The sequence below is a fragment of the Thunnus albacares genome, chromosome 1, assembly GCF_914725855.1.
Source record: "Thunnus albacares chromosome 1, fThuAlb1.1, whole genome shotgun sequence".
NCBI classification, from domain to species: domain Eukaryota; kingdom Metazoa; phylum Chordata; class Actinopteri; order Scombriformes; family Scombridae; genus Thunnus; species Thunnus albacares.
In genome coordinates, this window is record NC_058106.1 from 22,910,424 (window position 1) to 22,933,105 (window position 22,682).

At 39.0% G+C, this 22,682-nt stretch overlaps 1 protein-coding gene across 1 annotated transcript in view; it reads left to right on the forward strand.

The window, feature by feature from the left end:
• The window catches only part of pde3b (phosphodiesterase 3B), a 51,494-nt gene that overhangs the window by 17,772 nt on the left and 11,040 nt on the right, over nucleotides 1-22,682 (forward strand). Inside the window, exons 2-7 of the mRNA XM_044350311.1 lie at nucleotides 18,269-18,319; nucleotides 19,610-19,858; nucleotides 20,422-20,570; nucleotides 21,969-22,069; nucleotides 22,171-22,402; nucleotides 22,526-22,617. Of these exons, the coding sequence (XP_044206246.1) occupies nucleotides 18,269-18,319; nucleotides 19,610-19,858; nucleotides 20,422-20,570; nucleotides 21,969-22,069; nucleotides 22,171-22,402; nucleotides 22,526-22,617 (874 nt within the window). The remainder of the gene's footprint in view (nucleotides 1-18,268; nucleotides 18,320-19,609; nucleotides 19,859-20,421; nucleotides 20,571-21,968; nucleotides 22,070-22,170; nucleotides 22,403-22,525; nucleotides 22,618-22,682) is intronic.

A 22,682-nucleotide genomic window follows, 5' to 3' on the forward strand; every position in this document is an offset into this window, starting at 1 on the left:
TAACAAAATATATGACATGATGGCTCAGAGGAAATTACTCATATTTGTCCTTATAGACAAAGCCCGGTGTGTCTCATACAGACGCTACTGTGCGTCAGTATCAGATGCCGAGTGGCGTGACGAAGCATCAGTATTTGACGACCTGACAACAGGTTGGACAGACACACATCTCTGACATATTATTGCTATATATAACTCTTATGGCTATATTGTGTTTGCAAATAGTCGCCGTTATATCAAGCACACATGGAGCAATAATTTTATAGCCAATGGAATCGTGTTTCTGCCCTTACGAATGTGAGTTCAATATTTAGTCTCCTTGACCAATTTCTGAGAAATATATCTGGGTCTTTAGTTTGCTAGATGTTTGACTTTCTTCATCAGCTAGTTGCAAACTTTGTTTGTCTGACATTTGGTGTTGGGCTGATAGCATAGTGTTGGTTTATTGGAGCTTGAAAATAGCTGAGACTAAATTGTACAGTAAATGTGCTGTTACCAAAAACAGAATATTGAACTAAAAGAGGCTAATAAGCTGTGTAGAGCTGTCGAGTTGATTGATAATTTTCTTTGAGTTTTCTCTACACCTATTTTGTTATAAATTGTTGATAATATAAAAAAAGGATAAATACTGTTTTGAATGTTTTCAGATTATGTTTATTTATACAGCCACTTAAAGGTGCATTGTGTAGGATTTATTTTATTGTATTTAACCTTTATTTTACCAGGCAAGACATTAAGAACAGTTTCTTATTTACAACAACAGCCTGGCAAGTGCCAAAAAACAACAAAAGTGGCATCTGGTGGTGAGATGAATACTCCTCCCCTCACACTTCCCTTCCAAGCATGTAGGAGAAACTACGGTTGCCATGAAACTCGCAAAGGGCCCTCTCTAGAGCCAGTGTTTGGTTTGTCCATTCTGAGCTACTGTAGAAACATGGCAGCGTCCATGGAAGAGGACCTGCTCCCTATGTAGATATAAAGGGCTCATTCTAAGGTAACAAAAACACAATGGCTCTTATTTTCAGGTGATAATACACTAATTAAAACATACTTATGAATATTATATTCCATTTCTGTCAAGTCTATTCCACTAGATGCTACGAAATTCTACACACTGCACCTTTAATTTATGAACTGGTGTCGTTCAACAAAGTTTTTGCAGGCCTTCACACTTTGTCCAGCCAGAATCGCCAGGCAAAAAAAAGGTAGCGGTGAGATATTTTGAAAAGTACATGTTGGAGCCCTGTATGATGCTGACCTTTACCTCTGTGATGCAACCCAGGCCAACACACCATGATTGGGGGAGTCGGAAAGGACAGGCTGCAACATGCCCTTTGTTGTTATGGAGCACACAAACAGATTCTCACAATGAATTTGAATTTGAACTAGATGAGTGTATTGAATTTGCATGAATCAGTCTCATACAGCCATCAAGTTATTAAAATGTGGTCGCGAATAGCTTAAATAACAAGTAGACTGACAAATGTTGAAATACTTAAGAGGGGCCAGTTGTGTATTGATTTTGACCTTTAACTTGACAAGTGTACAGCTGTAAGCTTCTTAAACTTTTTTATTTAACCCCCTGTCAACTTAGCTTTAATGGCAGCTCTGGGAATGTGATACATAAAGGAGAAATAAGAAGCTGCTTACAGCCAGTGTTATTCACTTGCTTGTAAATGATTTACTTAACATACAATTTCTGTTGTGGTCTCTTCTCTCACTGTTCTTTGTGTCTGCCTCTCTCTCTCTCTCTTCTACTTCCCTGTTAACTCCTCCTCCCACTGCTCGACTCTGATGGATGGCGTTTGTGTTCACATGCTTGTTATTGGCCAGAGCTCCAGGGCTCAGGCGTTAGGTTGTGTTTATGAGAGGAGCCTGCACTGATTCCATGATAAAACCAGATGTTCCCTTACAAGGCTTCAAGCCTCCCTGATCTAGCTCTCATGTCCATATCAGGTATAACCTTCCTGTTGTACTCAGGCCTCCCATCCTCCAAACTATAGATCGCTATTGCGCTCTTCAGTGGTCAAAAAAGGTTGCATGTGAAGGACATACATCACACGTTTGCACTTTGATACCTAAAAACAATCTAAGTTAGAATTTGCTGGGAGTTTGGACTGATGTTTAAGACTAGTTTTTTGGTCAGAATAGATAATTTACAATAAAATATAGTGGTTAACTAATTAATGTAAAATATCATGAAAACTTATAATAATAACAGCACAGTTTCTGTGTTTTTCTGTAACAAAGATATTTCAAAAGAGAAATGTAGCTTACATCTGAGATCTTAGAACCAGTGAATTTTGGGCATTTTTGCTTGATAAATGACTTAACCTTTTAATTGATTATTAGCATTGTTCTCTATAAATTTTCTGTTGATCGGCTATTTAATTAATCAGCTACTCGTTTCAGCACTGAATCCTTTATAAAACACCTTCACACAGCAGCATATCAGCATGTCCAAAATGATCTGGCCTGTCTTTTGTAATGAAGTTACTTAGTCCTTATATAGCTAAACCTAATATGACTAAGTCCTAGTATACAATACCAGTCCAAAGTTTGGAGACACTTTTCTCATTCAAGGGAATGAGAAGGTGTGTCCAAACCTTTGATCCATACTGTAAATATGTTGGGTGTATTGGGTACAGCTGCCATGATCAATAAGTATACTAAAGATTTTCAAGGATTGGAACATAAAGTAAGGAGTCATAAAAAAATCACTATCCTTTTCATCTAACAGATAGCAGCCTGACTGTTTTCCAGTCCGCTCCATTGTATTATGCTGAAGGCCTATCAGATGCAAAACACCACACAGCAGTTTATAACACTATGACACACGATTTACAACTTCAGTTGAACTTCACTGTTCTCGTTCAAGTAATTTAGCTGGGATGTGTGCTTGCACATATAGTATTTAATAAGCAAACACAGTACATTGCTGGATGACATTTGTGTTGCGTTATATTGGATTGTGTTGCATTGCATTGTGGTGAAAGTTGAGCCACATTCAAGTTTTTTTTCTGGACAACCCTGTTTTTTCTTTAAAGAACAACAACATTTTAATGCCGTAGCCTGCTTCAGTCTCATTGAAATTTTTGTCTTAGCTCCATACCGATTGTCAGACCAATAACAGCAATGCAAGGGGCTTACTTGATGGGAGTGTGTTGTTTCAGGTATGGGTGAGACAATGAAATATGATCCAGGAAGTCTGCTTTGACTAATAGATCCATGAGTTTGAAGGCTTATCAGATGCCAAAACACTGCACTACAGTTTTACAGGATTTTACATCTCTGAAAAATTAGCACAGCTGCAATTATTTTCTCTTTTGTCACAACAATTGCAAGGTGATTCTTGTAGAACAGAATGGAAGAAATGCAGTGTTCACATTCCAAATTAATCTACTGCGCTTGCAAGTATTTGAATGTCCAACGCAGTGCCTTGCCACATGGCGTTGCATTGCATTGTAGCAATAGTTGAGCCAGGTCCATCGAGGACTATCAATTTCTTTTCTGTGCAGTCCTCGTGGGCATTGCAGTTTCTGTTTCATACCTGTATTTTGAATGGTTACAAAAAAGATTGTTAACATTTAAACCTAAAATATATGTAGAAATAAAAAGCCATGCAGACAAAGGGCAATATTACATCTCCATGTGTACAGGATGTGAGATCTTGCTTTGCACAGTAAAGCCCTCTGATCCAGGGCTGCCTGGGCACAGTTTCAACAGAAAACATTCGCACTGAGATCACCTTTGTCCCCTGGCATATATTGAGTCTTTGATAATACCAGCTTTAAATGGGTTGTTGTAAACCAAACTTTAAGAGATGTATAACAACACAGAGAGGCCAGACAGGCAGATCTGGTTACTTATTGTTCCTTAATAAACAGCTGCTTAATTTTTTTTTGATGACACACGAAGCTCTCTTCAGACTCTGATCGTACATTCAGTGCGTCACAAGGTCAATGGTCCTTTTAATAATTACTTGTGTTAACACTGGGTAAACCTGGGATATTTATATGAACCTGCAGATCAGCAAATCAATGTCAGCAGAAAGGACTTTGAGAAGTACAATTCAGAATATTTACACTTGGGCTCTCTGCCACCAGTCTCCAAAGGTCAAACATGCCTATATTCTTGCCAATCTCTTGTGATAGCGATGAATTGCTGCGGTCCAGGTCAACAGAAAATTTAAGCTCAGATAAAATGTAACCTGCATATACAGCCTGCACTGCCTGCAACTATTTATAGGGGCATGATTTACTGAGTGGTTCCCTGTAAATGTGAGATCAAAGTCATGCTCAGATTAAATCCCTTAATGTGAAATATATTTTGTTGCATAAAATCTTATGTGTAATGTATTGATTTAATCACTTTTAAAAAAGCTAAACTCTGTTAATGAATACAAATTTTAAATATTTGTGTTAGAGTTTGGCTATGTGATCTCTTCCATGTTCATGCAAAATAAAACAGACGTGCAGAGCAGCTGTGAATTTAAGGGACAGAGTTTCAAACACCACGTCTAAATAAATTCTTTGTAACTGTGACCTATCTTCTAGCAGTTTATACGATTATATTTTTCGATTTTTCTGGCATTTCTAATTTACCAGATAGCACACAATTGAATTAGAAGAGAAAGGAAACAGATACCAAGAAAGATGCATGGTGTCAGTCAGATTCAAATACAATTTGGTCTGTCTTTCTTTGTATGTTTTTGTTTAGTTTAGTTTTTTGTTGTTGTTGGACTTAATAATACTACAAGTGGTGTGCGTGCTGTGTTTTGCCAATGCTGGTTGCAGCTGCCTACTGAGTTTTGATGTTGAGTTTGAGAAAACGCTTTGTGCCGTTTGAGCATGAAACATACCATTGTGGGAAAAAGTTCATCATTGACGTACTATGGTTGACCTTACTCAGGTTGTGGCATTTATGTTGTTCCTGCATGTTGTGTTTGTCATTATGCAAGCTTCACTCTGTCTGGCAAGCAGCCAACTGCAGAAACGTCAGTGAGAGTCTATGCTGACGGTTAAACTGAAATTTTTGTCTCTGGTTAAGCTACAAATTTCTTATCAATACGTTTCATCTTGTCATTTATCTCTCTATAAATCACAAGGTTGTAATAGCGGGAGAGTCAGTTTGTTGTTGTTGTTTTTTGTCTATGATAAGACGGGGTCATATCACCAACAATTAGTGTCACAGTAACTTAACATATTTAACTTGATAACAATAAATTGAAAAAGGAAATGACGCTGAAGGATTATATCTTAAATATGCTAAATTATTTTAAATTGCTATGTAGTTTTAATGGCTTACATACTTTGTATTTCAGTGGTATTTTTGGCTGGATTTTGGCTACATCCAAATTTCTCACATGTACATTTTAATTTAAATGATGTTTAAAAAGTTGCATGATTTAACAAAAGTAGAACATTACTTACATCTCTAGTAAATAAAGTAATGTAAAAGTAAATAAATAATAATAAATATAAATAAATAATAAAACTGCCTTAGAGTGACAAAAATGACATGTCTATGCAGCACTTTCTTTTGCATTTGTGCTTATTTGCGCTTGACTTTTTTTTCACCATTTTAGTGGATTTTCCTCAACATCAAGCATGGGAGACACTAAGTAGCTGCTGCCCTATTTCTTTTGAAAAGGCTCCATAATGACCTCTTTGGCTTTCCTCCCACTGGTATACATGTATGAAACTCTGTCCCCCCGGCTGTAATTTCTTTGGGGACTGCGGCTGATTCCATTTCTGTTTTTACTTTTAGTTTATGGTTGGGACATGGTGTGAAGCAATATAAATCTTATTTGTGGGATAAACAAAGTTGGCAGTTTGCTGTGGGGTCTGAGAACTTCCCCTTGTGTGTGGGTTTTTGTCTTTTTTCCCCTTCTCTTTTTTTTCAAATTAAACAAAAGAACGTAATTATTTTGTTTTTATATCAAAATGTAGGCTATATCTCAAGCCTTGTAAAACTTGATGAAATGGGAATTTTTTCTGGTAAGTATCACCAGTGGTCGGTAACTTATACCACTTTATGCCAAAAAGTCTGAATTGTCCCTTTACACAAGCACTTTTGCTGAATAGCGGCTATTGTGGCCACTAGTGACAGGTAGATTGTGGTAGATTGTACAACATAGTGTAACAGTTGCACAAGTAGAGTGAACTGAATGAGTAATGCTCGTTACACAGCAATATCTATTTCAGGTCTGCTAATGTTAGCTAACAGCCACCAAAAGCTACTGGTCATTCCAAACCAAGTAAGGCTGTAGCGGCAAAACCTATGAGTGTATTGAAGTGAGAAAGGGCATGTTTTATTGCTTAGACTCATTTTTAAGAGAATTAATATCACAGAGATCACATACTATTCTATTAGGTCACATACTAAAGCCCTGTTTCAACCAAAAGTTCCAGGTTCATTGGTACCAGAGGAACTAATTTCAGGAACCAAACTTGGAACCAAAAGTCCCTGTTGTGCAGTCCGTTTGCATTTCCACTGCATCTGAATGAATTAAAAGGAGAAAAGTAGAGGAGGAAAATAAAACTGAAACTAAGAGCGTCTGTCACAACAGTAAATCATCTGTTGAGTGTTTGCTGGTTATTTATTTCTACTATAGAAAGTAGCTAACCGTCATGAAACAATCAGAAAATAATGTTTTCTCTCACCCTTTTCTAAAACGAATCAGGAAGCCGACAGCAAAGCCTAACTTAAAAGTTTTAAGTATTTTAACATTAAATAGATACTAGAGTACTTCCTTGTTTTATGAATGAAGTGATACACAAGTTGAAGCAGCCAGAGTGTGTGTGTTTGACCAATCAGCGATGATCATTCCTAAGTTCCTGTACTTTTGGAAAGTACTACCCCCCAAGAAGGGACATCTTTGGGGGGTAAAACTGTCCAGTGGAAATGCAGGTAGCAGAACTGAGTTCCTCTAAAGGTTCTTAGTCCCTGGGGAAGGTTCCTGGGGTGGAAACACGGTTTAAGGTACGCGGGTGTGTCCTAGTCAGCTCTATGCTAACTTCAACCACAACCAACAGTCCTGAACTGAGTTTATGCAGAAAAGGGGTTTTCAAATGATGGTGACACGTTCCTCTTATGAATGTGCATCTGTTAAGTCACCGGTAGTAAGAATGCTTTGCTGACAGACATTCAGGTCAGCCGAGGATGGGCTCAAGAATCCTTTCATTCGTCATCTGCACTGATAACCATCTTGTACTGCATGACATCTCAAACTTTTGTTGTGGAATGTTGAGTTCCTTTTATTTAACTTACAACAATGCTTTCTTTTTTGACAGCTATAACAGAAGGCGCTGACGAACTTGTTGCTCAGTCCTGTTACTTGTCTATGTGTTCATCTTTTAAAATATTTTCCGCAACACAATACACCCAAACAAAGAAAAAATACTTAGTGAGCACAATAGCTGAAGTGAAATGAATAGATCAAGATAAATGGCTCCTTCCTTGTGCGTCACACTGACTATTAAATATGTGGTGAAATCCTGATATTCTCAAGTTCGGTTACTCTGCCAGCGCAAAACTTAACTGTGGTCTCACAGTAAATGTTACCTAAATCAATTTCTAATTATGTTTTTCTGTAGTGATTTATGTTGATTTTAAAAAAAAAATGTGTAAAAGCCCTAAAGAATTCAAATTCATAAAAGCTAAAATAAGAAATAACCTTAAACCAATTCAGCTCTCAGTGATCTAGTTATCCAGCTATATTCTTTTCCTTTATCCAGGTCAGGCCTCTGGTAGCGACAGAGCAGGTAGAACAACCCAGACATCCTTTCACAGAGCAACTTCCTCCATCTACTTCTTGTGGATGCCAATGTGATCTCAGGTCAACAAGGAGAAACAGTAAATCTGATTATGTGAAAGGTCTGCTGGGACCCTTAAAACTCTTCCGCCACTTTCTCTTGAAATGAGGACACACCTGCAGCCTGGGATGTCTAGTCTTGCCTTCCCTTACTGAGCCTCAGAGTGTTTTCATCGTAGCCTCTCTAAACTCATTCTACACCCATGCTTTCGCTTCTACAACTATGGCAGCTGCAGCCTTTCTGGCCTGTTAGTATCTTTCTGCTAAATCCTGAATCCACCAGCAGGTTCTTGGGTCTCCACCATGATGGATGCCAACCAGCTTTTGGCCACAGATCCTTGCTGCTCCTTCACCCACAGAGGGGTGTAACAAGGTCATTTTTCCTCCCCAAATCCCCAACCTCCTTCACGATACAGGAAAGGGTTTAAAGTGGTGGGAGCTGACACCGATCAGACTTTCACAAGGCATTCTCAGCACACACACATTTCTCATTTGGGATTATCAAGTTCGTCTAGTCGCCCTCTGCCAACTGATCAGACTCAAAAAAAAAAAGACAGAGATCACTTGACAACTTGGACTTTTTCTTTCCCCAGGTGTCCAGAACATCTGGCCATACTGTGTGTCTGATGATATTGAGAAGGAGCACTATCCAACTTGGCTTAGCACACAGAAATTTCCTGCCACTTCCCAAAAGGCCCATAGAGCACAGTTGTAACTCTTCCACTCAGTTTTTCTGTCAGACTTGTTCTGGTCCATCTGCTTTTTGCTGGGGACACATCTGGCTGACAAATTCACAACAGCCAGGAAGCAGACAGCAACTGCTATCTTCGCCGCTTCAAAGGAATTAGTGGGTGTGTGTCTATAGGCCTTGTGCTGTGTGTCTACTGACTCATGTAAACAAAACGCCATAGTAAAACCACATGCTATGCCCCTGAGATAAAAGATGAGAGGGTGTAGGCGACTCATTCTGCAGCAACAAACTGCGCCATAAGTGAGTCTTTGAGGAAAGGGACCATTACGGACGTAACCCAGACAGACTTGGATGTAGAATTACTGTTGCAGTTGATAAGTTTTTTTGTTTTGACCTAGTTGCCTGTTCAGGTTTTTGGCAGCATTTTTTTTTAGTCTTAGTCCTGAAATTGAGAGTCCATGTGAAATTTAGCAAATTTTCAAACCTATTTTTAGTTTGCTCTGATCTTAATCAGTGGATTTGTTGGTAAACCTGTTTTTCCCCCTTGGTTCAGTTTCTTTTTACACAGAAAATGTATCACTAAAAGCCACATCAGAATGTTCACTCTGCTCGTTGGTCAGAAGTGTCTGATTGCTATCTGCTAGCACCTGCTGATTTTGCTCAGCCATTCAGATCAAACTTGCAAAGTATGCCTAATAGTTGGGTCAGGTTGAGGTTGTATCACGTTCCCACGCACAAACGAACCACTCCAGAATTCCAAAAACAGTTCCTTAAAAAGGTCTTGGTGCATTGGTTTTGGTCCACACCTGAGTACGATTGCTGTGTTCAGATTTGACCAAAATCAATCATTTAATACAAGAAGTTTCATTATACAGCTTCAGCTTACATGTAATTTTATACCATACAATTCTATTATTCTAATTCGTAACGTACTATTCTTTTTAGTTGTTTATCGTCCTTCCTCTCCCCTGGAAATTAAAATTCTTCATCAATTTGGTCACATCATCCTGGGAATCGATGGACTAGCTGTTTGTGTTTAAATTCTCTTTACTCTACATCTTCTGAGAAACAACTAAAATGCTCATCCCTGCAAACTATATCTACAGCACAGACAACGTATCACACTGATTGTGGTTTTATGCTGCTGGGAAATGCAGAAAATCAACCGCTAGAATGACACCACAAAATACTTTTTGGAACGTACTGAACATCACAAACTGATGTTATCTTGAGTAGGTGGGTGCATCAGTTACATCAAAGCTAAAGATGTCCCACACAAACCACAGCTGAACATGATGATGCATACAAATTTGTGAATAGTCCCTATTACTTAGTTTTGTTTGCTTAATTACACTCCAGGCCAGCGGGGGTGCATGAAAAGGCATCTGTAACTTAATACAGACACTGGAATTAATGTAGCATAATCCTCAGAGAGCAACAACAATGGCTGTCTGGAGAGAGACAAAGGCTGATGAGGGAATATTGGAACGATTGGGAAAGGTGCTTGTGACAAAACACAGGCATATAACCCGGAGGTAGATCTTTCTACTTTGTGGATGTGTGACGTGTCACATCAAAATATAGTTTTCAAAGCCTGTATTTACAAGATAGTTGTCACACATCTGTTTGTTTAGTTATAGATTAGTCAAAAGGATGCTGGGCTGCAGAGGGGTAAAGGAAAACAAATTAGTTTTCACCATTTTCCACAAAACTGACCTCAAACTGTGTCATAGTGGCTCAGAGCAATCCTGTAATATGATGAAAAGGCACCAGCAAATTATTTGGACTATCTTTAGGTATGCATCTTGTGTTTCACCCTGGATGCTTTAGTGGAGAAATTTGTAAGGCATTCATCTGTGCCACATAAATAGATCAATAGATAAACAAATATAATGACACCAAATTGAGCAAAGTACCAAAAGTCATCCTCATCTGTCCTCTTGGTTCTTCTAGTATTAAAACTCTTTTCAGATGGGAGACTCTCCTGGATTTGTTGTGAAGTTACACCAGATCTCTCCCTGTGCTGTTGTCTGCTACTTCTGCCATCAGTTCAGTGTTGCTGCCCTGTTAGCTTCCTATAGGACATGGGAACATGGTGTGAAACTTATAATGTTACATTTAGTAAAATAATGCTACACTGATATACCATACCACACTTAAAAACGTTGTTGTTGCATGGCCAGTAACCTGTACTGCACTGTGCTTGAAGTTTCATCTTATAATATCACTTAGCCTTTATCAGGGTGGCTAATTATAGTTTGCATGGACTGGTCTTCAGAATGGACCTTTAAAACCAAACTCAGAGGTCAGTTTCATGTTGCATTAACATTAATGACTCATTAACAGGTGGCAGGCCAATATCTCTCATAGCCCCAGCAATGTAGTGGGGGTAAACACAGCATTTTATTTGTGGTTTAGAGTTGTTGATGGGAACTGAGGAGTGGGAACCATTTTCTGAAAGTACAGCAGAAGCAGATGTATAAATATATAACCCATAACCTACTTTGTGATAGGCTACGTTACAAATTAGGTCATGTCAGAGGGGGCAAAGTTGGCTTCTTACATGTCAATATATATAAAGCAGAAGTACATTGTAAATTAGGATTTAGATCAAATTTATAACAGAAGGCAAACAGGCATCATTATTTATTTTTTTCATAGTTTGCAACTTGAACACCCTTATTCAACAACTAAATAAACCACAATATGTGTCTTTCTTGTACAGGGACAAAGTCACAAAACTGTCCCCTTTTGAAATTTGGCAGTTAAGATTTTCCCTTATAAGGACCAGTCATTATATAGTGTTTAAAATAATGTTTACAATTAGCATCAGACTCAAGTTCTGTTCTTTGTTACCATTCTCTACTATTCCCTGTTTTCCAATCAGTAATATTTCTCCACACCTTTCCTTTGCATACTTCATTAGCTTACCCTGGTATGTTACCACCCATATCGACAGTTCACTGTACATTTTTCTGAAAAAATTCTGTGGTCTAGTGTGCCCAAAAATAGTGTCTATATCTTTTTCTCCACATGTAAACAAACACCAGTTGCTGACATGGCAGATCAGCTCCTGAAATACTCTAAATGCAGTATGATGTGACATTGATTCCAAAGCGTATTTCATGCTCTTCATTAGCATGGGTGTCTCCCCATTGAGCTTACCCTGGCTTCTATAAATACCCACAAACTTTTCCACTGTGAAGATCTTTGGTGGCATTTAAAATTGTAACTTTGTTGGGTGAAATGAACAAGTTATGTGCTTTGTGGTGTAGTTTTTATAGATCCATCTATTAGGATTGAGATAAGACATTGAAACCTGTAGTTCACTCTTTTAAAGGGACGTCTATAGGGATATTTTGGCAACACATAGATAAGAACTGTGACAGTTAATTGAGTGTTATTTTTATGGAACATGCACATAAATAAGAATGAAAAACCACGGATTGTCCTTTAGAACATGTAATTTTATCCAACAGTGGATTTTTTGTTTTTCACTGCTGTTAAACTGTTTGTTTCTCTCTGTTGTCTTATAAAGACTTGCAGAAATGTAACTTGGATTTTTACAACTAGAACTAGGAGACATCAGACTTGTAACTGTTAACTTGTTCATGCCTTGGGTGATTGGAATTTTCAACTATTTTTGGGTTGACATGTAATTGGCAGTATTTGTTTTTTTAATTCACTGGGTCGGTGCCAAATTGGATCAAATACACACACCATGCAAGTGTGTGAAGCAATAGATATGATCACAGAAGTAAATAAAAATACCGCAGATGACATTATAGACGCTGGCTTTTGCAGGGCAGACGCTGAACAACACCAGTCCAGTGAAGTGGTAGATGAGTGTGAAAGAGAGGGATGACATTTTGCACGAGCTCCTTTCCCTAGTCAAAGAATTTTCCATGGTCCTGCCAGGTTGCCCTGACGACACTGGTGACAGCCATAGGCGGACTAGCCATCTGGAGTACCCATGAGTTTTTGCCGTTGGGCTGGTTGACCTGTGGGCTGGTGCTGAGCCAAGCAACACTGATGCAAAAAGATTTTTACAAGTGTTTGGTGCTGTAGATTGTCTGGCTGGCTGCACTGGGAGGAGGTACGGTATCTCTTCCCACCATTCATGAGCAACTGCTTAGTCAGTTCGTACTTTCCCCATGCACCACCTTCATTCTTTTATCCACTCAGCAGACAGTGGCAGACTGCGTTTTGCAATGATGACTTTGACGAACCAAACATGGAAAAGCAGCTGGTCAAAACATGTGGAAAAGGGTGAAAAAAAAAACAGAGAAAAAATGAAGTATATTCAGACAACTGTTCATTCTTGTATTTGCCACACAGACAGTAGAGCAACTGAATGATATATTGATGAGACAATCTATCAGCATGGTAGAATACTGATTGCTTCAAGTACTTCTGTGCCATTTGATCTATTTTAATTAAACAAATATTACCATAAATGTACAGTCAGTATTTTATGCATTTTACATTTTATTCTATGATTGGACAAATAATACAGTATTATCATATTAAAATTCACTTGTTTTTCAAAACAAGAAAAGTTTTCCTTAATATTTTTGTCAAGATTAAATAAAATTTCAAGTAAATGATAAATGTACACAGGTAAATGTTAATTAATAGTAAACATGACATTTGAACTGACTGACTCAGAAAAGATTGGCAGCATGTTTCCAGCTTTGTGATTAGTTTTATACGTCCATCAGGTCTTTAGCTAAGAAAAAAGCAGTCACGCTCAATGTTGCTTTTTGGGCCTTTTTTATGTGGTGTAATAATGGCCACAAACCCAGGACGTCATTGATTCTTGTTGACATGAAGCTCCTTTAATGCTGCAGTTGCAGAAGAATTAATATTAGCATGTTCGTGTTCTTTTCAGTCACTTTTTCCTGTCTAGGGTTGTACTTGACACATTTTGCAGAGTCTCTTTCAAAGCTTTCTTGTCTCTTAAAACATCGAAACCACATCCACGTAATTGATGTTGTTTTTTTGTCATTAACTTCCTTATCTATAGTTTGGGGTTAATGTAAGTTCACTGTTGAACTCCTTCTCTGTGGTTTTACTGGTATAATTTAATTTTCTCTACTTGCCACTTGATAAACACTTATAATGTGTTTTATTCTGGATTCTTCAAACACTATAATAAGTTTGTTGACTTAAATGTGTCAGTAATACATTTATAGTGAGCCAGTCTGGGTCAAAAGTTCAGACAGTTTTTTTTTTTTTTAAATCTGTTCCTTCCTTCAGTCGCCTCAACTGCTGGCCTATCATCAGCTAACCTGCCTGAGTTTTGGCACTGAGCTACATGGCCAGCCTTATTCCAACAGTTCAAGCTATGTCCAACCAACAGGGCGCGCACACACACACACACACACACACACACACACACACACACACACACACACACACACACACACTGCAGACCTCTCATCTGGTTTGCTCTCTTTCCTGAACACAGTCTTAAAAGAATCACGCCTGCCTGTGCTTTTTTTCCCTCTCTCCATATCATCTTTTCTTCCCATGCGTGTCTTGGCAGCCAGAGCCCAGTTCTCATTATCAGCGTGTGCATGTGCTGAGGGCTGCTGACGCTGTGTGTGTCGCTGCCGACTGACGTCAGCAGTGCCGTACTCCTCTCCATACAAATGTCCTGCCTGCCTGTCTGCCTGCCATTGATACCTTTTCTATGTCCCCCCACACTCTTATTAGCGTGTTTTTATCAGTTCTAGCAATGTCCCCACCTCTCACACCACAGTGCTGGAGCCTAGCTAATATGACATGCAGGTGTAACTAACCGGCTGTCTAATAGCTTGCACAAGTTTATAGACTCCTGTTGGGAAATATTTACGACTTGTCTCACGTTAAATAATTGTGTGTATGCGAAATGTTATTTTCATGTGTACTGTTTTTTCTTTTGCCTGTGCATGTATGTTAGTGATATTTTTGTTTTGTCTGTGTGGGTCTCTGTCTGCCTTTGTGTGTGTATAAATATAGTACTGTTATTTCCCTTTTGGAAATTGTTGCACTATAAATAACCTTCATACACATGCACATGTAGGTGTGAACATAGATGCGAGGCCTGTTTGTGTGTTTAGAAGATGGCATGAAATTAAAAGTAGTGAAATGTATGAGGAGTAGAGAAGATATTAAACAGGTAGGTCCACATATTCTCAGTTGCAAATATGAACATTATATGATATTGATTAGGGCTGCAAGTAACAGTTATTTTCACTCGATTCATTCAACAATTATTTTCTTGATAAATCGTTTGTTCGATAAAGTCAGAAAATGGTGAAAAATGTTGATCACCAGTTCCCAGTACCAAAATGGTACCTTAAATGTTTTGTTTTGTCAACAATCTTCAACCCAAATATATTCAGTTTACTATCTAAAGAAACAAGAATATTTACATTTGGAACCAGAGAATTTTAGCATTTTTTACTCAAAGAATGACTCAAAATGACAGAGTATCAAAATAGTTGTTGGTTAATTTTCAATCAATCATCTACCTGATTAATCAGCTAATCTTTGCAACTCTAATATTGATAATTAGCAGTTGCAAAAATGTCCCCACACAACTAGACCATTGACATTCCTCATTTTGCATAGAAATCTTGGTTTACAGTCATTTATAGTTATCAGTGTTCTAACTCTGAAGTGAGCCTTGAACAAAGTATTCAGATCCTTTATTTAAGTAAAAGTAGTAATACTACAACATAAAAATACTCAATTTAAAAAATTAACTTAGAGAATTAGATTTACTTAAGAATCCAAAGTAAAAGTACTTATGCAGAATGTTATATATTATTTTGTTATATTATTATTGTTATGTATTATTTTATTGGATTATTATTACAAAGATTTGATACCGTATGTATATTGTGTGTGTGTGGCGTGTGTGTCTGTGTGTGCGAGCGTATGATGGCATGTGTACGGGAGTCTTAAGTGTCAGCAGCTGAGTTGTGCGTCTGTCATGTGTCTGCCCGCATGTCATGTTTTCATAACATCGCTAAAGAAAATATCTCCCGTTCATTGAAAGATTTTAATCTCATCACTTGCAGTAGGCCCTGACTGTAAATAAGTTGTTGCTTGGCACACAGGGCCGGCTTTAATAGCAGTGCTGGTGGTGGCAGTGGCGGTAGCGCCCATTCAGCCAGCTTTTCCTGTTTCTGTACTGTGTGAGAGTCGGAGAAGCAGTCCCATGTTGTTGTGCATTGTGCACAGATTGTGCAGCAGTAAGGAGAGCAGCAGAGACCAATAGTTAGATGTTAACAGATTATACACATACTGTGGTATATTTATGTGGCACACTAAAGACTTATGGGTGTCCTACTGGGTGTGTAGTGTGTGTGTGTGTGTGATTGAAAGAGTCAGTAGAAAATGGATTTGTCAACAAAACATGATCCTTTGGTTGAGTTAAATGAACGCCAAGCACACGTCGAAGCGCACATCTATTTGTGTCTCCATCTTTATCTCTTGTCCTTTACTCGTATCCCCTCCTTAATGGCATCCTCTCCTTCAGCTTTTATCCGTCTCCCTCTCTGTTTCAGCCCTTCTGTGTCTCTCTCCGTAAACAAGCAGAAGGCCAACAACTCTGTCCTCCGGCCGTCTCCCGCCATCCCGTTGCCATGGAGTATGTAGCATTGTTTGCTGGCCTCTATGTCGGGTTGCCATGGCAGGGCTTATTTGCCATATTAAATGTTTGGCAGCATTGTACAGATGCTGATGACAAACACCCAACATCCCACTTTGATCAATGAAACAGTTACTGATTAGAGAAGATGGGATGGAGCCACTTATCTATTTAACAATCTCAGTTCATGTATGGGCCATATGCAGAAACATAAATGTATAAAACCTAACAATAATGTTAGAGACAGAGGAGACATTTTTAAACCGGCCATTTAATTGTGTTTCTGTAATATGTTATTGTGTTTTTCTTCTTAGATCAGAAACCTGCTCTTGTAGCTTTTCAAAGATGGACATGTTGTCTTAAATCACACAATTTAGGACAATAGTGAAAAAGGTGCATTTTACGTTTAAGTTAAGAAATATTATTTAGAGCTCTTTCATTTTAAAGTGTCATATTGGAGTTTTTGCCATTGCTGGATGTGATATCACGTTTAATCCAGTTATGCAGTATGCTTTGATAATTCATGACAATGTGATGAACTGCTTAGATGTTAAATTGAAGGATATATGAGAGTGGTCAGGTGTTACATTGAGTGTGTGTTCGCATGTTTAGTTGAGCTTGTTTTGAGGTACTTGTCAAATGAGGCCTATACATGTAATCCTCTGTGTTTCTCCCTCTTGTGGCAAGGGGTGAGACTGCATGATTGCTCTTTGAAGGGAATGTTTACTGCGTGGATTTTACATGGCAAAGTGCTGTATTTCTCCTTGTGAAAAACTAAAGGCGGACCTAAACCTCCCCTGGGTGTCCTTTTTGTCCTGAGTTGTCAGAATGGATTATATATAAGCTTTATGTTGTTTTTTTTTTTGTTTTTATGTGATATGCTGACAAAAGTGATAGATTTCAATTGTTTCACTCAAAGATGCATGTTTTAAGACATGTTTTAAGCCATATAAACTTAAACATTGGAATAATAATTCATGTTTATAGTTTATCCATAAAAAAAGTTAAATCACCTCATTAGAAATAAATAAAATAACATCTACTCCTTTTACCTTATTAAAAATCCCAAATCTGTGAATATGTAAATACTGTTCATGTCAAAAGTTGAACTGCTGAACTCAAGATGTCTTCCTACTTCACTGAAGTGTCCGTTCTCAGTGTTTGTGCACTTGAGGCTTCAAGTTTCATATCACACCTGCGTAAGTTGCATACTAGAGCACGAGAGGCTCCAAGCTAGGTGTGACTTCACAAATCATGCTGATAGCTACAAGTCTTAAACTCTGATTTTCTGTTAAATGGAGAAACTTTCCATTTTCAGTAGCTGAACATGAAAACAGCCCTCTATAATGTCAAACTCTGCACAGTGAGGATCAAATATTCAAGTGAAGTAACAATAAGCTAAACACATTTTTGAGTGGAGGGAGACTTTAACTATTATTATAGTTCTCATGGCTGAAAAAATAGATGCATAAATAAAAAATAAATAAAAATATATGACTGTATAACAGACCTAATGAAGTGGTTACTGCACTATAAAATTTTATATCAAATTAGTATTTATACTCAAGTTAGAGGTTTAGGTTATTTCAGGTCCAGCAACTTTGTGTTACACAACCTGCACCAGCTTTGACTGTAAACTGCTGTAATGTGTGAGAGCTCCTGTTTGGTTACCAACAGATAGCATGGAAATGCTGCTGATTGACGTAGTTGCAGCCAGATAAGATCTCATAGTTCCATTGTAGACGCACCATGGTGGTTTTAGTGGTTTGCTTTTCTTCTTTTGCTTTCAGTGAAAGGCCTCTCTCTGCTGTCGCTAAGGCAGCGTGCATTCGCATACCTGTAGTAGAAAGTGCATCATGTGGTGCAGGAAATCCTTAATGTAAACTGTTACTACACTGTGTGTTTAGATAACAGGCAGCATAGACTAGCAGAGTGCTCTGTCGCTCTGTTGCTGACCCACTGGTGCCCTCACTGAAAAGTCATAAGGCAGTGGACTGAAACTGGAGCATAGGTCAAACTTTCTATGCAAATACATTTCATATTCTCTGCTATGAACACACACAGAAATCTGATTACAATATGTAACTGACAGTTTATGTGTCTCTCTTCTGTTTTTCAGATGATCTTATGGGACTGGGATCTGAAACACTGGTACAAGCCACAGTATCAGGTCAGTAGTGTTCTTACTCCAGCTCACATGTTTTCAATGTACATGTGCACTGAAACACAGCCTGACACTGAGGTCTTCTCAGATTGAGTGATGTCTTTAGTCCACCGGTAAAAGCTGTCTATAAGTCACCTTTGGGACATTCAGTTCTTTCCTGACATTTTTTGGTTAGGTAAAATACACATTGTGTAAAACCTGGCATACGATAACCTTGAAATAGTTGTCATGCCACATTTTATCTTACTCAGACATTCTTTGTCTTGTTTGAACTATTTGTGTAATCTATCAAAGAATTCAGCTCCCACAGACCAAAAGTCATTATTTGTACCTGGTAGACACGGCCAGGTTAGATAGAATATATTCCCTCATGAAACCTGCCTGAAAAGGGAAAGATTACACTTTTTGGGGTTAGACTTGTGTTACAATTTATAGGATTTCACTTAAGATTGACAAAGCCTCTCATATGTATTTTCCACCCGATATACAGTACTGTTTCTGCTCTATAAGAGGCTAGAAGCAGAGTAGAGCGATGAGGACACAACAGGAGAGGAATGGGGTGGGAGAGGAGGTTAGAAACAGTAAATTACAGCAAAGTTAGTCATGGGAAACTTAGATTTCCTAAAGGGAATGAAGATGAAGCGAGCAAGAATGTAAAGAGAGGTGGGGGATTTCAATCAGCACTGTGTACCTCATGATCTGTGTGCTTGCCTTGTTGCTCCTACCAAAACACCAGCAATATGACTGTCCCAAACCACCTTTAAGTTACCCACAAGCATTTAGTCAATCAATCAGTTGGTTTACTGTCACTCCACCTGCTGCTGATGTTGAAGTACCCTCCTGTAGGCTGGTAGACAATGTTGTCTTAAAGGAAAGGTTCACATTTTTTTCATGTCTATCTCAAAATGTTTTCCACATTCCCATATGAACATCCAAAGAGTAATTGGTAGCTGTTATAAATCCTCCTCTCCATAGTAGCTGTGAAGAGATGCCTTCCTTATGTCTCCAACAAAAGAGATAGGGTCAAAATCCACAGTTCTCTTTTTATGCAGAAATGCATTTTAAAGTTTACATGAGACATCAGCTGTCTGAGTAAAGGGTGTTATTAAACCTGCGTTGTTAAGTCCAGTTAAATGGGACTCTGGTTCTGGTTAAAATGTGAATCTATCCTTTCAGCCATAAGCCAAAAAACATGATCAATCCAAACAGAAACATTTTGAAAACAGGTCTTGTGTGTGCTCTCTGACAGTCCTGTCCTGTTACTTAATCTGTGCCATTCATGTGTGCCTACGGCAGGGTGCAGTTAGCGGCAATGGTGTGGACCTTTCGGTCATCAACGAGGCCAGGAACCTGGTGTCAGACCTGCTGATGGACTCGTCTTTGTCACCCCACACCATCTCAGCCCTGCGCAGCGTCTCCAGCCTCATGGGGACGTTCTCAGGCTCGTGCCGCCCCAGGGTAAACCCTTTCACCCCTTTCCCGGGCTTCTACCCCTGTGATGAGGTGGAGGACTCCGTAGAGCGGAGTGACAGGAAGCCCATTAAGGTGGGTACAGGCTTTACTGCTTCAATACATGAAGAGATATGTCAGTCTAATCATTCCAAGACCAAAGACACAGTAGTAGCTAAACTCAGGAATGAATTAAAAGTTCCTTCAGCATGTCTCCTTCTCAAGAATTGCCACAGTGTGTTGTTAGAGTCTACCGATAGTAGTAGCGTCACATCAATGAAACACATCACATTAGGCAATGTTGAAACAATCAGTGAGCTTCTTCGTCCCCCCACTGGTCTTCCAAATTAAAATGCCAAGTCCCCAGTCCCTGCTAACTCCCACTGGGTTGTTTTGGGGAGGGAGTGCCTCTTTTCACCTGACAGCGAGGAGCTTCACCAGGAAGGTGCAACGGGCACAGAGGTTCACACTATCCTGTCCAGGTCCTTCGCATGACTGTGCACTGTGTTGCACAGTGTAAGGCAGGGGGTTTGCATGGCCTAAGTTAACAAATGCTCCTAATTCTTTGGTTCGATATGCTCTTTGAGTATCATGACCTGCTTCTTCAGTTTGTGTATTTAGGATGTATATATATTAAAGAGTTACTTTTTCCCCATCAGGGTTTGAGCAGCAGAAACAGCCTCCCCACCCCTCAGCCCAGGAGGAGTTCCACCTCTTCATCCTCTGCACTCCCTCCTCTTGACTCCACTTCTTCACGGTGGGAACGCAACAATGGCAAGAGACCCCACCCTGACCTCAACTTGACCAGGTATCAACACCAACTCAGTCCTAGCTATGTCCACAAATACACAAACCCAACTACATACACAAAAACTGTGCACTGTACCACCACCTTACATACATCATCTCATCTGGGCTATACAATACCCTGAATCTGCCCAATTGCTCCTCTGTTTACCAGCACCTGTGCACAATTAAGTCAAAGATCTTTTCTTTTTCTTTTTCTGGTCAGCCTGCATAAAAATAATAAATGGGTCATAGCGAGTTCTACAGAAGCAAGAAATCTTAGGAAAATTAGGAAGCTATAATAGAAATAGTACATTTCACATTTTGAGAAATATAGATCACATTTTGTTTTGAATAGAGAAGCTAGATTTGACAGTCAAAACTATAAATATTGTTCTTTTTTTAGAGGTTTCCTGTATTATTTTACATCCCACACTACATATCCATAACATGCTACAGCTATATCAAAATATCAGAGTCAAAACAGATTTTCTACTCATCAACTCGCCTCATGTTCCCATGTTGTGGTGTTACTTTTATTGCCAGAGTGGAACATTGGTTGTACTACAAACATTTAATATATGTCTGATCTGATATAATAAATTATCATGGAAAGCAACTTATCCTACCCTAAGTAAACATGTCACTCTGTTATCTTTAGTACTTGTCACTGTCCACAGCGCAGTAACTCAATTTTCCTCACAGTTGATCAGTGAGGAGGTAGTTTTCATATTTTGAACCAACAAACAGCTGCATGCAGATTAAGCCTGCAGCATGAGTTGTGGTTTGACCTCCTCCGGCAGACTGAAAAGCTAGAATTGAACACAAAGTTAGCTAGTTAACCTGCAAATCCTGTTTGACTGGACAGACCTAGCAGCTGAGAAACAAAGAAAATGTAAATAACTGTAAAATATAGTGTCACCATATACTGGATGTGGCTTTAAGTTTGTGTGAACATTGCAGTGTCAACCTTTCATTGTGTTTCTGCTGACAACAGTATGTGAACCTGTGAGCTCTGTGTGTATTTCAGCTCGCACAGTGAAACCAAAAGCAGAGGGAGTTGTTAACACATCACAGTATCATCTGTTCTCTGAGTAAAAACACTCTTGCCTTGATTTTACAGAGGGACAGAATTCATTTAATTGGATCTTGATAATGGTGTTCGCTGCATTGATGGAAAATCATGTATCTTTAATAATTGTAAATAAATATATTACTCAGGTACAATTAACTGTAACAGCAAATATTTAATATTTAATAATATACTTATTTGGGCACTGAGATGTAGTGTCAATATTACTCCACAGGATGGCAGTAAAGGTCTATCTTATTCCTGAGCAAAACAAAGAGTTATAATTAAATGTAACTTATTCTTTAGAGCCAGTGGTAAATATGTGTATATGTGTCTTTTGTGCTCCAGCTCAGGTCTGTCCAATGGGCCGAATGCAAACCTGCTCACTATTCCCAAGCAGAGGTCGTCCTCTGTTACTCTCACCTACCATGCAGGGCCCAGGCGAGCAGGTGAGACTGAACCATAAACCTTTCAGAGACACTCCATTTTGAATAGCTGCTCATGTTCTTCCTAAATATCACGTCTTTCTCTTTTCCTCCATCCTCTTTAGGCACATCTCCAAGCCTGAGCCCAGTCACCTCACCAAGCCACAGCCCTCCAGCAATAGGTACAGGTTCCTCATCGTCCCTGGTCACTCGATCGCCTGTGGAGTTCCCAGACACGGCTGACTTCCTGACTAAGCCGAGCGTCAATCTGAACCTGCACAAGCCTTTGGGTTACACCCTCAGTTCACCTGATTTCCAGCAGGCCTTCCGAGGCTCCGCTTTCCCTCTTTGCACCAGGTGAAACCAGCTGTAGAGAAGTGGCATGTTTAGCTACAATCACTTTTTTTTGTTAGTGGTTATGACAATAAATGATATGCTGAAACTGATCATGTCTGTCACTACCATGTCTTTTTGTTCTAGCTGCGGTCGTCAGATGCTTAAGGGAATTTCCGGCAGTGATACGGGGGAAGTTCATCAGTCATTTACCAGTGAGGCTCAACGCAGGCGCTCAGGTACATGCGATTACATCTAATGCACATTATGTAATGGAGAGGTGACAGACAATCTTGTCAAGTGC